The sequence below is a fragment of the Dermacentor variabilis genome, unplaced genomic scaffold (assembly GCF_050947875.1).
Source record: "Dermacentor variabilis isolate Ectoservices unplaced genomic scaffold, ASM5094787v1 scaffold_12, whole genome shotgun sequence".
NCBI lineage: Eukaryota > Metazoa > Arthropoda > Arachnida > Ixodida > Ixodidae > Dermacentor > Dermacentor variabilis.
In genome coordinates, this window is record NW_027460280.1 from 47,680,584 (window position 1) to 47,695,322 (window position 14,739).

A 14,739-nucleotide genomic window follows, 5' to 3' on the forward strand; every position below is an offset into this window, starting at 1 on the left:
TCATGAGCGTGCGAGAACAGCGCAGAAGCAGGCGTCTCGCGCTCGTAGCAATTCCCCTGCATGGCCACAAAAAGCTGCACCCGACTAACGGCTGATAGCGGTAATATTTTTCTTTCTCAGCGCAGCAGTTTTGCAGCTAAACAAGCTCAAAGAGTGGTTGTAGTGGTGGGCGCGGCTCTGGTGCTACTCGAGCGGCTTTTTTGCGCGTACAGCTGCACAATCTCAACATGATTGCTTCTGCTCTGTACCTAGCAGCATCCCAGGGCGAAGCCGCGCTACTTTCCGCCAATTTACGACAAAAAGCGCGCCATGCACACTTACTCATTTTCAGGAGCATTCACCCGATTGTTAATCATTTCAAGACGCACTCTACATGAAAAATGAATAAAACCAGACTAGAAAAGCTTGTTTGCCAGACACAATAGCCGGTCGTGGCCAGAACTTTATTTCAGGTCAGCCAGATCCTTACACTTTTAGGACCTTTCGAGATTTCGGTTTGGCATTAATTAATTTCCGTTTGGCGTGCTCTTCTGTGAGATCAGAGGCAAAATTAGACAAAAATGGCCTCATAAACTTGTGGACAATCAGCTTTAGCAGTGCCCTTCTGTGAGGCTCTGTGGTGTCCTTCGAGCACACAAACAGCGGATTTTTTGTGATTGACGGCAGCACTAGGTCTTCAAACTTCTTAAGCGGCGTTGGCCCCCTAACAAGCACAGGAGCCACACTTCATGCAGCACCTTCGCAGTTGTGTTACAGGAAACTCGTGGAATGTGATACCCTTCGCTGTGCGCCCGCTCGATTTGCAGAGCGGAACGCAGCAATACACCATCGCGGGCGATGATTTTTACGGCCTGCGAAATGTTCAGGCTCTCAGCAGTAATTGCGTTCTTGGCACGTATGCGGGCAGCAGTCAGAACAGCCGGAAACACGGTGTTCAGATGCGCACAAAAACACAACGAAGAAGCCGCCACTGCTACCGCTACGCCAGCCCGCACTCGGCGTGGGGGTAAGTTGTAGCGCCACGGAGAGCAGCGGCGGTCGGGCGAACTAAGAATGAACTAAACAAGCAGTAAAAAATCGGGGGCTACGGAGGCGGTGCCGGTGAACAGGTCGCCAAGTAATAAAGCCGGTCGTGCTTCTACCATACAGTCATACAACATTTATTGTCTAATTAAGTGTTATAAAGTAAAAATTATTTATTATTATACTTATAAAGTCTTTGGTTAATAGCCTAACTGATGTTAAGATAAAGAAATATAAAAATATTTAGTTAATTTATACCCTGCCATCTAGCGAGCGTACCAGAAAAATAAGAGCAACCAGAGAGGCATACAGACTAGGAAAGAAATGACAGGCGCTCGCACTCTTTCACATGTCAGCTTCCGGTATAGACCGTGGTATAGACCAACTTCCTGTGTAATGTTTGCTTGCAGCTGCAGTAGTGAAGAACTGGAGTAAAGCTATACCAAGTATCAACCGCTGCAACCAAAGTTAGAAATGTCCATGTGAATACATCGAAATTAAGTGTTTGGAATACCTAATGGGACTGTTTGGGAAAACACCAGAGCGATCGCCGAAAGAACAGGTACCGATGTAGTACAAGTTTAGACCACACGCACAGCACAGGGAGCGGTCATCTCAGCGTTGGCGTTTATCATTTTAGGTGCGAGAATGGACTTCAAAGCTGAGAAAAGAAGGGTACCAGCTGGATCGCCAAATCAGAGGTATGCCTTATATGTCACCAGCGTAGCATTAACGCGTTTATGTTACTTGACAATGGGTTTAGAGTAGCGTAGTCACTTGTGATTTAACATTGTTGCGACAGCTATTCAGAGACAAGAAGAAGGTGTCAAGAAGTCGTTGAAAGAGGCCGCAAAAAAGAATGACAAGGAGGTGTGTCTTATCCTGGCTAAAGAGGTGCTTCGTGCTCGCAAAGCTATCAATCGGATCCACGCCTCCAAGGCACAGTTGAACTCCGTCGTTATGAGCATGAACCATCAGCTCGGTAAGTCGGATCATCTGTTCCTCATCAAAATCACTTTATATTGACAGCCTGTAAACGCATTTGAACATTGCTCGCAGCTACCCTTCGGTTGGCTGGCTCAATGCAAAGAAGTACTGAAGTTATGAAGAGCATGCAGCAGTTGATCAAAGTGCCCGAAGTAGCGCAGACGATGCGAGACCTGTCGAAAGAAATGCTGCGAGTGAGTGGAGTAATTAAATACCTTGTTAGGATAAGCGCCGGTAGCTCATCTGGTATTGCAGGTTTTGACTGACTGTCAGATGCAAAATAATTTAAAGGGTTATCTGCGCCCCCTGCTTTCTTTTATTCGTGACTGTGCACTTTCGCACGTATACTAACAGAGCCTAAGCAATTAAAGTACTATGACACAACTTTATGTCCCTGGAAGAGGAATTTTAAGCGTTTATAGGTATTGCCAGCCCTGACCACCAGGTAAAACCTGCCTATTGTAACACCACTACCATAAACATATGTACTTTAATAGAGAATGCTATTCTAGTGTGCCAGGGTATGTTCTGGCACAGCTTTTTTTTTTTCTTTCTTTAACAACCTAAACCACAACATTCATCCGTGTTGGTGGCAAAAAAGTTGCCCCCAAGTCTGTCAATTCTAATGCAATGGCTGTTGTACCGATTGTCTATATTGTCCGTATGTTGGTTTGTTTACTCAGGCAGGAATAATAGAAGAAATGCTGGATGACACAATGGAAGGCCTTGATGACCAGGACGACCTGGAGGAAGAGGCACAGGAGGAAGTTGACAAGGTCTTGTGGGAGCTGACTGCAGGTTGGTGCTGTTTAAATATTCACAAGCAGACAAAAATTGGACACTTTTAGTACTGTATCACCTTCCCTCCCCTTTCCTTTGACAAAAAGAAAACAAATGGTGTGTGCTTTCATTTTCTCCATCTGAATTTACTGCTGTATCATTTAACAAAGTTTTTAAACACTGAAATCCATTCAAAGTTGTGGTTGTCACATCTGCTAGCCTGCATGTTTTCGTTAATTCTTGCTTGATGTGAGAGTGCTATTACCTTGCAAAGTGTGATCAAAAGCCCACATTAAACTTTCTTCCCATTACTACATTTCACTTCTGTATGAACTAAGGAGCTACGAGTGCTGAAAACAGTTTGAAATATAAGGAGATCCTGCTCGCACACACTTCATACACTTGAGGTTAAAAAAAAAAATTTGATTCATACGCATTGCACAGTTACTACTAAGAGGCTAGCTATATCAACGAAAGTTCCACGAAGCACATAGTGCCTGCTCTACTAGCTTAACGTAGCTGTCCTAGCATAACCTGCAAAAAGACTGTCCAATTTTCTGGCATTTCAAGTTCATTTCAAGTTCATGATGAGGATTCAGCATACCCATTTTACATTGCAAGTGGTTGTTCAAGGCACCACATAAAATGAGTTGACAAAACGATTTCCGCATCAATACAAACTTGTTAAATCAGCAGAAAGTATGAAGTATAGTTCAGTATGCAATACCAACAGAATTTCACTGCATTATCAAACCATGTTCTCAAATGTAACTCTAGAACATTATTTCAAGATATGCTTATGTAATGGCAAAAGAGGAACGATGCATGTCACCATTTTCACAGGCCTGTTTTACTATTTTGTCTGCTTGGTCATTCCCAGATAACGCGATGTCCACTATATGGTGCACGTGTTCCACGATTGAAACAATAACCTCACTATATATGATCCGAAGTGGATGTTGCACAGCTCCTGCACAGACTTGTACAGCCCACTCAGTGCTTTAACAACAGTAGCACACACTGCGCTATCTTGAATAGAAGACACGTAGCTGGGAATACATCTGTGGTGGTTACAGATAACTTCTGTAAACATGTTTGCTTGATACTGAGTGGGAAACAGTTGTGCTGCATAAAGATGAGAAGCAATGGCAACGAGTCTCATTGTTGCAGCACAATGGCTCTTATGCCTCTGCTACGATCAGAGCGTTGAATGTGACAGCACAAAACATGTGCCACATTGTTCAGTTTTGTCCTGGTCATACAAATGTCAAAGTCTCAAATGCTACTCTAAGAAAGTGAAGTCTTTTACCCATTGCTGAAGGATGGCTATTGATAATTTGGTTAAAGAAGTGAAAAGAATTTTCATTACAAGCAGAATTGTGGAGCTGACTGGTGGTGTCTGGAAGAGGTGCTTCAGCATCTGAACTATAGATTTATTCTCCTGCATTTCTAAACTGACTCATTCTGATGAAAGAGCTTTTGTTCCTTGATGTTCAACTGTCCTGTAGAAATGTCACGTTAAAGGTCCGTGGCACAAGCCAACAATGAGGTATCCGCCAAAAAGCAGTGGGTTGCCACAAATGGAGACAAAGTTGTAGTCAGGTCTGCCTTTATTTTGGGTAGAAAAACAACAGCAGTCTGCTTCCGAAATCGGTACGAGAGGCTTCTATCTCAGTACATGGCTATGCCACTAGGTACAAGGAATCAACAAAATGCAATTGCCCATTTTAAAGAATTCTGTTTGAAGACAGACTTAACAGACTCCAGCTGGTTTGTGATATTCAGTCATGTACACGTCGCCAAATTAGTTAATTGTGATGGTCTTTTTCTAGGCCAGCTTGGCAAGGCCCCAACTGCTGTTACAGAATCTTTGCCATCAGAAGACATCCAAGAAGCTGGTCCGTCGTCTGCCATAGTAGAAGACGAAGACGATGTGACCAAGATGCAAGAGCGATTGCAGGCCTTACGCAGCTGAATTGCAGCCAGCCTGTGGCTTGTACACCAAGTATGGTTGTTATCAGTGTTTGCCATGCCATTAGAGTTGCATTGTTCCTTGTTTCCTGCTTGTTGGCAACACACAAACCTGTTCAGTCTCTCCTCAGGATGGCAGTGAGGATTGCATGTTGAATGATGCAGTTCAAAACTGCCATTAGTTGTCACACATAGAAATCATTGCGTGTTTTTTGGCAATGAAGCATTGTTTGATACATGTCAAGGCCACGTCAAGATCCCACTCAGCTGCTGTCACACCCTTTTACATTTGTGCACTATCAAATCGGAAAAAGAAAACCAATTGGCAATATCCATCCATGTACAGTTGCGTAGGTTAAGTGCAATGTTCATTTGTTATAAACATGGAAGCACCTCTGTTTGTGATGTCTGTTTTCAAGACTGGGTTGTTTCTAGGCAAGGTCAGGCAACCACACCTGGTCATTATTTTTTTTAGTGATCATAAGTGATGGATGTAGCAGATACTAATTGTTCAAAGAAAAAGCACAAGCGTGGCAATGTTTCACAAAATACTAAAGGCATGTTGTGCAGGGTTTTACTTTGTTTGCAGCAAAACAGCCAAAGCAAGCAGCCTTAGCAGGGCATTGCATATCTTGACACAAGGAACACCCAGTTAAGCTCAAGTTATGCTCTTATCTTTCTAAATTTCTTGTAATTTTCTAAACAGCAAGGCAATTCTTGACTGCCTATCATTCCCACCTACTTTCAGCTACTGTGCACACTAGCACCAGAATTCCTTTTAGTCATTCATGCAAGAAACTATGGTGACAAGTGCTGCAGCTAGCCAAATCCAAGTCAGCCAGGTCTGTTCACATGCGTTTGACTTATAGATATGCCTTCACTGGCTTTTTCTATTTTGATTTTTTCAACATTGTTGCCTATATGTATACAAGTGTTTCATTGGTGAAAATTGCTTATTCAAGTACAGCACAGCATCTATCACTGTCCTCACTCCAATGTTTCAAACTAACTTAAGTATGAGAAAGGGCAACCACATTTTAATACAACAGGGACTGTTGAGGCTGTGCAAGGCTTCAAGAGGCTGTAACATGTGTGGTGCTCCCCTGAACCCAACTTGCTACTAGCTGACCTTTCCTCCCAAGCATAGGTGCCGCCACAGCGGGGCAACACATGCAACATGTTCAAGAAATCGCAGGGAACAGGCTTGCAAGATTCGTTTCACCCATTGCTAGAGTTTAAAAACCTTTGCTAATATATAAACAATGGGCAGTTGCAAGCTTTTGGTTGGTGTCCATTATGCACAGAATTGTGCACTGCTGAATAAAATATGCCTTGAATGAATATTCATTGTCTTGTGGATGTACACATGGCTCATTCCAAGCATTGTCGAACAAATTTAGAAGCTTTTGCGCCACTTTAGCCTTTTGGCATTCAGCAACTGATTGTGCAGGATGGACTACATACACACATGCAATTGTTCATTTAACTACAGCATCTGTAGGAGGAGTAATAGCACTCAAAACGGATACTATTACATGCACAGAACTACAAACAACACAAAGGGTTCACAGGAAGGTGGATGCTTGATGTGAGCAAGAGAAGTCTCAGGCTGGCACCAATGTTTCGATAAGACTTGACAACTCCACCTGTCAAAATCGCTCCAATCTGAGACTTCCCCCTCGTTTGCTTACTATTGACCACTACATATACAGATTGATAACAGTTTATTCAGACATATGTACAAAAAATAAATATCACGGACAACACATTATTGTAGCACAAATAAATACCTCATTTATTACATTTAGCACCTCTCATTACACGGGCTGCTCTTGTCTTTTGTCCTTTTCGTGCACCTTTCTGTGCTGCTGAAAGAAGTCTCTTGAATGCTGCGGGCTTCTTCTTGAACCTGGATGAAATTCCATGTACACAAAAGCACTTAGCAACCAGCATGGGCACAGCGGCAAGCAGACACAAGAGCAAAATGCTGACTGCGTCACATCTCTTCAGATCCATTGCCGGATTTGCGAGAACTGCAAGTGCCATGGCGTTTAGCACCCACTCAACAAAATGAAGGAACAACCCACAACTAAAGGAACAACCCACAACCATACCTTTTGTTCAGTGACATTCGGTTCAATGGCACGTATGCATAGGGCTCCAATTTGCCCTTCCTTGCATCGCCGTCAGATGTCTGTGCATAAAATTGGGCTTCGGTCAGTCAATGGATTTTCACAAATAGCATAAACAAGTTAACAAGCACATTTTAGTTTTATACCTTATCCGTCTTCTTTTTCTTAGAGGGTCGAGTGCCTACAATGAAATATGCAAGATTAGATCAATCAAGCTTGCAGGAGAATCCATGGCAGCCTTAATTTCATGAAAACATACCACTTCCTGCTCCTGATGTCCCCTCTCCACCATTTGTATCAAGAGGTGCCTTCCGCTTCTTGGTCTATAATTTAAGGACAGTCAATGAGCTGGGGAGGACATATGCTTCACAGAAACAGCAGAATGAAACATTAACCCTCGCTACATGAATGATAAGCTAGAATGGAACTGCTGAACCTGTTTTAAAAGAAGTACAGCTCCTCTATCCAATATCCCCACCAGAACAAAACTAATAGTGCACATTTTATACATCTCAGAACTTCAATGGCACGAAACCTCAAATTTAAGCACGTAGTTATCGGTTTGTTAAGGTGACCCCCCCCCCATCTGTAAATTATCACTACAAATAAAGGAGTTTGATGAATGGCTAGAAAGCTTAAAGAATGGTTAGAAACAATGCTAACTCTAAAGTTGTTTAGTGTTTATTTGGCAGTGCTCGGAGCAGCGCAACGTCGATGGGCAGGGCAGTCACAACTTCCAAGCACGAGAGCCGTTGCTGAGCAGGAGCGCTCGACCCACTAGCGTCTCTCTTCGCTACAATCACCTCCCTGGGAGCGAGAAGGGAGCCGTCCGGCGACCCAACAGCTCGTCACGATGAGCGGGTCATAGTAACGCTTTAAACGGTCGACATGGACAATGTCTCGTCCACGGCGGCGCATGTCTGAAGATGGCTCAACTGGTTCTATGACATAGTTCACAGGAGATGCGCGTTCGAGAACACGATAAGGGCCTTCATACTTAGGGACCAGTTTTGATGCGAGGCCAGGGGCAGTTAAGGGACTGAGAGCCACACGAGCGCTCCTGGATCGAAGGTGACCGTGGCAGTGGCACCACCGCGAGTGCTTTTCTGGCGCTCTTGATCAGCGGAAGTAAAGGCCCGTGCGAGGTCGCGGCACTCTTCTGCATGTCTAACCGTGGCAGAAATAGGCATGCACTCGGATGCATCCGGCCGGTACGAAAGAATGATGTCGATGGTGAAATAGGGAGAAATAGGGTGAAAATCCAGTGGTGCTCTGCGTAGCGGTATTATACGCGTAGGTGACGAATGGCAGAATGGCGTCCCAGTTTGTGTGGCCGGAGGCAACGTACATTGAAAGCATGTCGCCGAGCGTACAGTTGAAGCGTTCTGTGAGGCCATTCGTTTGAAGGTGGTATGCCGTAGTCGTACGATGATGAACGTGGCACTCTGAGAATCGCTTCAACTACTTCCGACAGGAAGACGCGTCTGCGAGCGCTGAGCAGTTCTTGAGGTGGACCATGCCACAGCGGGGCAACACATGCAACATGTTCAAGAAATCGCAGGGAACAGGCTTGCAAGATTCGTTTCACCCATTGCTAGAGCACGCTGTAGCTGCTGGGAGAGTGGCGGTTTCAGCGTATCGTGTAAGGTGATCTACTGCCACAATGGCCCAGCGGTTACCAGCCGACGTCAGGGGAAGTGGCCCATACAAATCGATGCCAACGTGCCCGAACGGTCGGGTAGGGCAGGGTAGAGGCTGCAGACCAGCTGGCGAGAGGTGGGGTGAAGATTTTCGGCGCTGGCAGTCGGGGCATGAGCGAACAAACTTTTGAATGTAGTTGTACATTCCTCGCCAGTAGTAGCGTCGTCGCAGGCGCTGGTAGGTTTTGAAAGGTCCCAAGTGAGCACACTGTGGATCAGAGTGGAACAATGCGCAGATTTCAGAACGCAGGTATAACTAATGACCACTGGCGGCCGTCAGAGGTGTAATTACGTCGGTGAAGCAGGTCGTCGTGAATGGCAAAATAGCGAGCTTGACGGCGCAATGCACGAGTGGTTGGCTGCGATGACAGATCAGCAAGGCAGCCTATGATGGAGGCAATCCAGGGGTCCTTGCGCTGCTCAGAAGCGATGGTCCCAATGTCGACGGAACAAACGTCAAGCTGGGATATTGCGCAGCAGGCACTATGGTCTGGCAAGGGAGAACGTGAGAGGGCGTCAGCATCAGCATGCTGGCGTCCGTTGCGGTACAGTACGCGGATATTGTAATCCTGTAAGCAAAGCGCCCAGCGGGCGAGACGGCCTGAGGGATCCTTCAATGACGACAGCCAGCATAGTGCATGGCGGTCCGTGACGACGTCAAATTGGAGACCATACAAATAGGGCCGGAACTTGGTAAGCGCCCATATGATCGCCAGGCATTCTTTTTCCGTGACGGTGTAATTGGTCTCGGCTTTAGTAAGCATACAGCTTGCATATGCCACAACATATTCAGGAAACCCTTCTTTGCGCTGCGCTAGGACAGCGCCAAGGCCAACATCGCTGGCATCTGTGTGTACCTCAATAGGTGCCGTTGGGTCGTAGTGGCGCAAAATGGGAGGAGACGTCAGCAAACGACGGAGCTTAGTGAATGCCTCGTCACACTCGGACGACCACGAATGGAAAGGTCCGTTGCTGCCAAGGAGCTTCGTCAGGGGCGATATGACGGCGGCGAAATTGCGAATGAAGCGCCTGAAATAGGAACACAAACCTACAAAACTGCGCAGTTCTTTGACGGATGTCGGTTTAGGAAATTCAGCTACGGCACGAAGTTTGTCTGGATCGGGGAGGATTCCATCCTTCGAGACGACGTAACCTAGTATCGTGAACTGCCACGCTGCAAATCAGCACTTCTTTAGGTTCAGTTAGAGGCCAGCGTTTGCTAAGCATGTCAAAACACGGCGTAGGCGTTGAAGGTGCGTGGTGAAGTCAGAGGCAAAAACAACAACGTAGTCGAGATAACATAAGCATGTGTGCCACTTCAAACCGCGGAGAACTGTGTCCATCATGTGTTCAAAGGTTGCTGGCGCATTACAAAGTCCAAACGACATGACGTTAAATTCGTATAAGCCGTCGGGTGTGACAAAGGCTGTCTTTGGCCTATCGACATCAACCATGGGTACTTGCCAATAGCCGGAGCATAAATCTAGAGATTAAAAGAAGTCTGCTCTTTGTAGGCTATCGATGGCGTCATCGATTCGCGGCAGCAGGTATACATCTTTGCGAGTGATCTTGTTCAGGCGCCGATAGTCTACACAGAACCGTACCGAGCCATCTTTTTTCGTAACAAGGATGACAGGGGATGCCCATGGACTGTTCGAGTGTCAGATCACTTCACGGCGAAGCATATCGTCCACTTGCTCATTAATCACACGACGTTCTGTGGCAGAGACGCAATATGGTCGTTGCCACAATGGCGGTTGGGAGCCAGTGTCAACGTGGTGCGTGACAGCAGACGCACGGCCCAGGGAAGGTTGCCCGATATCAAAAGAAGAACGAAATTCTTCTAAGATGTGCAGAAGCTGCGAACGCTGAGGTGGGGTGAGGCCATCGGCAATGAATCGAACACACCTGTGGGCAAAGGGTCGGACGTAGAGAGAGAACCGAGCGTGTGGTAACTGGCGCAGGACGTGTCTTCGGGAACATCCGTAATTTGTACGGCGTCGATCACTTCCACGTGGCCAAGACATTCGCCTTGAAGCAGCATCACAGGGTATGAGAAGGGGTAACAGGCAAGAATAGCTGTGGAGCCCTGTTTGACGTTCACAGTCGCAAATGGCAGCAGCAGACCCTTTCAAGTATAAAAGCGGCCCGACGGAGAAAGTAGTGCAATGGCGTCAGAGAGGCTGCTGCAATGCGATACAATCACTGACGAGTTGGGAGGAACGTTGGTGTCGTGCCTGACGAGTAGTTTGTTCGCAGAAGAAGCATTATCGGCAAGCGTCATATCTGAGATCGGCGACAGTTCTTGTTCGGCCCGTGCGCAATGAATGACTGCATCGTGGTGGGCGAGAAAGTCCCACCCCAGGATAACTTCGTGGGAGCACGAGGAAATCACAATAAATTCGACGGCGTATACAATGTCCTCGATGAAAACTAGAGCGGTGCACGCCGCAATCGGGGAAATACACTGTGCGCCTGCTGTGCGGAGGGCGAATCCAGCAATGGGCGTCGTAACCTTTCGAAGGAAGCGACAAAGCTTTACGTCCATAACTGATACAGCGGCTCCGCTATCCACGAGGGCATATGTGCGCACACCGTCAACTAACACGTCACATTGGTCGGGCTACGTTGAGGACTTCCACGTTTCGACGGCGTCGCAGCCCTTGCCTGACTGCGACGATTAGTTTTCCTCCTCCCGAGCTTCAGGACGAGGCCACATCGGTGATGGGGAGCATCGGCGTGAAGTTGAGCGGCGGATGTTGGCGGACCGGCGGAATGGTGGTGACGCAGCTCGAGGTTCATCGTCGTAATAAGGGCGCGGAGAACCCGCCATAGAACTTGGCACATACGGTGTAGCGCTAGGCGACTGCACGCAACTACAGTGGCGTGCAACGTGGCCTGCATAGCCGCACGCAAAACATCGGTGGATTGTCCGCTGTACACCACCGAGTCGTTGCGGCAGGTCCCATCCATGTGGAAGGACGAGTTGGACGTGGCGGCTGGTGAAGTGATTGCATAGTTGGCTGTTGTCGGGGCATAGCGAGGACTTCGGCGTACGTGAGAGGTCCCCGTTGAGGGAGTTGTTGAGGCTGGGTGACGACTTCCGCGTAGCTGAGTGGCACAGCCATCGGGATCTGTTGGGGCCTGGCCATGACTTCGGCGTAGCTGTGAGGCGCAGCCACAGGAACACGCTGGTGCCGCTCAGGCAAAACCTCGTGCAGTTCTTGCGCTATGACGCGGCAAAGCGGAGGCGCAAAACTTGGCGTAGGCGCGCGTACCGACTGCGGCTGGGCAAAATCCATTAACGAGAGTTGCCGGGCAACTTCCTCGCGGACGAATGCCTTCATTTCTGCGAGCAACGCTGCCTGGTTGGACATGGCAGCCAAACCAGCGAGGTGTGACCAGCGTGAGGGTCAGTGACCGCTGCCTGCGGAGTTTTTCATAGCTCTGGCACAGTGTGACAATTTCAGCCACAGAGCGTGGACTTTTGGCCAGCAACATGTTAAAAGGCGTCGTCTTCTATGCCCTTCAGGATGTTTCGGATTCGATCAGACTCTGCCATGGTCGAATCGACTTTCCTGCATAGGTCCAGGACATCTACGATATAACTGGTGAATGTTTCGCCTGGCTGTTGAGCTCGTTCTCGCAAACGTTGCTCGGCACGCAGCTTGCGAACAGCAGGGCGACCAAATACATCGGCGAGGGAAGTCTTAAATTCCGACCATGTCTGGAACTCTGCTTGATGGTTGTTATACCACAGGCTGGCCACTCCAGCGAGGTAGAACAGAACATGGCTCAATTTGGCCTCTTCGTCCCACTTGTTATGGTCGCCTACCCTGTCGTACGCCGTGAGCCATTCGTCCACGTTAGTGTCATCCGCTCCAGTGTAGATAGGAGGGTCGCGATGACGAGGTACCCCGGGACACGCAGTGGGTGCAGGAGGAGGCGTTTGCTGGGAGGCGTCTTGGGGCACGGTAGATGGTAGGGTACGAGACCGGAGTTCCAGGATGATCGTCTGAGGGTACCCCGCACACTCCACCAATTCTAAAGGTGTTTATTTGGCAGAGCTTGGAACAGCGCAACGTCGACGGGCAGGGCAGTCACAGCTTCCAAGCACGAGAGCTGTTGCTGAGCAGGAGCGCTCGACCCACTAGCGTTTAGAGCCAGTAGCACTGAACCCACTAGCGTCTCTCTTCGCTACACTAACAAATAATTCATCTGGATATTTAAAGCACATAGCTTATTGCTTTTTACACATGCTAATACATGCACCCTAAAAGCAGATGCATACTACGAAGAGCCCGAACACAGACCATTAGAATCCAAATAGCTTCTCTACTTATGAAGAAATTCTTAACAACTGAAACACCTTGTTAAATAAGCAGTACAGAGGTAATCGAATATTGCAGGGGGAGGCCTTCATCCTGCAGTGGACATAAAATGGGCTGATGATGATGATCTAAGCATGCACCTTATGGATGAGAATTTGCTGCCTTAAAGATTTATTTCAAGAAAACATTTATTCAAGAGATAGAGCAACATTAGCTTTTTGGGACACAAAAGCCATGAAAAAGCAAAGCCCAACCAGTGTAAGCACACAGAAAAGTGTACTTTCAGGATATATGTGTGGCCTGCAAGGCTAACTTCTCAATTAGAGACCATTACCTGCATTATAAGAGCTTTTGTCACGTGTTCTGAAAACTTTGAGATGAACGTTAATTTTTGGCCAACACTCACGTGCTAAAATGTCCTATTGGCTTTGGTTATTTTGCCTTTGACAAAAAAGTTCAGCAGCTAGGCACACAGTCTATCATGCTTGAATTCTTTAAATTACATGTGAACACGACCTTCTGTGTTTACACCATCTTTGCTCACAGAATCAAGGTTCACTTAAAACAAGCATTTGTAGGGTAACCCATTACAAACCTTGTAGTGAGACAGAGCCTCCAGAAGATCATTTGCAGCCTCTTCCGTGTCACTTGCTGGCTCTACAAGTAGCAAAAAGTGCATCGGATCATGTGCCATCAAGTGCCTAAGGGGACATATGGCATACACAATTTAAAGGAACACTAAAGAAAAAAAGTTATGCTATAGTAGTAAATTATGGTTCTCTAATACTATACCGCAAAAATAGTCGTAGTTTGGCCTGAAAAGCAAAGCACTGATTGCAATGGCAAAGTATTAGACAACATGAAGCAAGACTTGTAGTTTCATTGGTTGTATAAATTGCAATGAACATTTATTTACTAATTCTTTACCAAGCATGGTGCCACGTGTGCACAGGCAAACATGAGCAGATCTCGCTCTGTGACCAAGAGCACTCGCTGTGACAACACTGGTGCGGCGAAGAGCAACAGCAACGGTGAAATTGCCATTTGGGCTGCCTCCCGCTTCATTGTGAACTAGACGCAATAAAACACAGCGCATACAAAGCCATCAACTCTTAGCAAGCGTAGCCTTTGTACCCACAGCAGATTACCTCCGTGCACGGTCGTGTTCAACCACCAACTAGAGGAAGCAGGCGCCAGCCTGGCTCCTCCTCCCTGTGCCCCCCTCCCCCAGTCTAGCACACGCTCACCTCCCTTCTCCCTCCTTTGCCCAGATGAGACTGCATGCATCTGCCCCACCCCCATCCCTGCGTGCACAAGATGCCGCCGCATCAAGCCACCATCTTTTTCAGCTCTAGCTCGCACCTACAGCACACAGTACGTGGTGGCGACCGCATTGCACTTGGACTTTATAAAGAACATCACGGCAGTGGCTACGGTGAAAATTTGCCTCGAGTGTCCATATAAATAAAAACAAAGGCCACTCTTACAATAAGAGCTGGCTTGATAAACCAGAAAACATGCAAGAACTAACAACTGGTGGTGACGCCGCCTTGTAAGTTCCTGCACCTGCTCACCATGACGTCATGGGCTTTGACAGCATCTGTTGGTCCTTTTTTTTTTTTTAGTTATGGGGTTTTACGTGCCAAAACTACTTTCTGATTATGAGGCACGCCGTAGTGGAGGACTCCGGAAATTTCGACCACCTGGGGTTCTTTAATGTGCACCTAAACCTAAGTACCACGGGCGTTTTCGCACTTCGCCCCCATCGAAATGCAGTCGCCGTGGCCGGGATTCGATCCCGCGACCTCGTGCTTA

At 47.3% G+C, this 14,739-nt stretch overlaps 2 protein-coding genes across 2 annotated transcripts in view; one reads left to right on the forward strand and one right to left on the reverse strand.

Annotated features, from left to right (window-relative positions):
- Positions 1–1,387: 1,387 nt before the first annotated feature.
- On the forward strand, positions 1,388–6,102 carry Vps24 (vacuolar protein sorting 24). The gene is made up of 6 exons (XM_075676400.1): positions 1,388–1,585; positions 1,664–1,724; positions 1,826–2,005; positions 2,083–2,204; positions 2,694–2,808; positions 4,623–6,102. The coding sequence occupies exons 1-6, from the start codon at positions 1,541–1,543 to the stop codon at positions 4,763–4,765; spliced, it is 666 nt and encodes a 221-aa protein (XP_075532515.1). The 5' UTR covers positions 1,388–1,540; the 3' UTR covers positions 4,766–6,102.
- A 366-nt stretch (positions 6,103–6,468) lies between these two features.
- Positions 6,469–14,739, reverse strand: part of LOC142565850 (RRP12-like protein) — a 63,754-nt gene continuing 55,483 nt past the window's right edge. The window contains exons 28-32 of the mRNA XM_075676399.1: positions 13,520–13,581; positions 7,153–7,216; positions 7,040–7,074; positions 6,876–6,955; positions 6,469–6,670 (exon numbers count right to left, since the gene is read on the reverse strand). Of these exons, the coding sequence (XP_075532514.1) occupies positions 6,553–6,670; positions 6,876–6,955; positions 7,040–7,074; positions 7,153–7,216; positions 13,520–13,581 (359 nt within the window). The 3' untranslated portion in view covers positions 6,469–6,552. The remainder of the gene's footprint in view (positions 6,671–6,875; positions 6,956–7,039; positions 7,075–7,152; positions 7,217–13,519; positions 13,582–14,739) is intronic.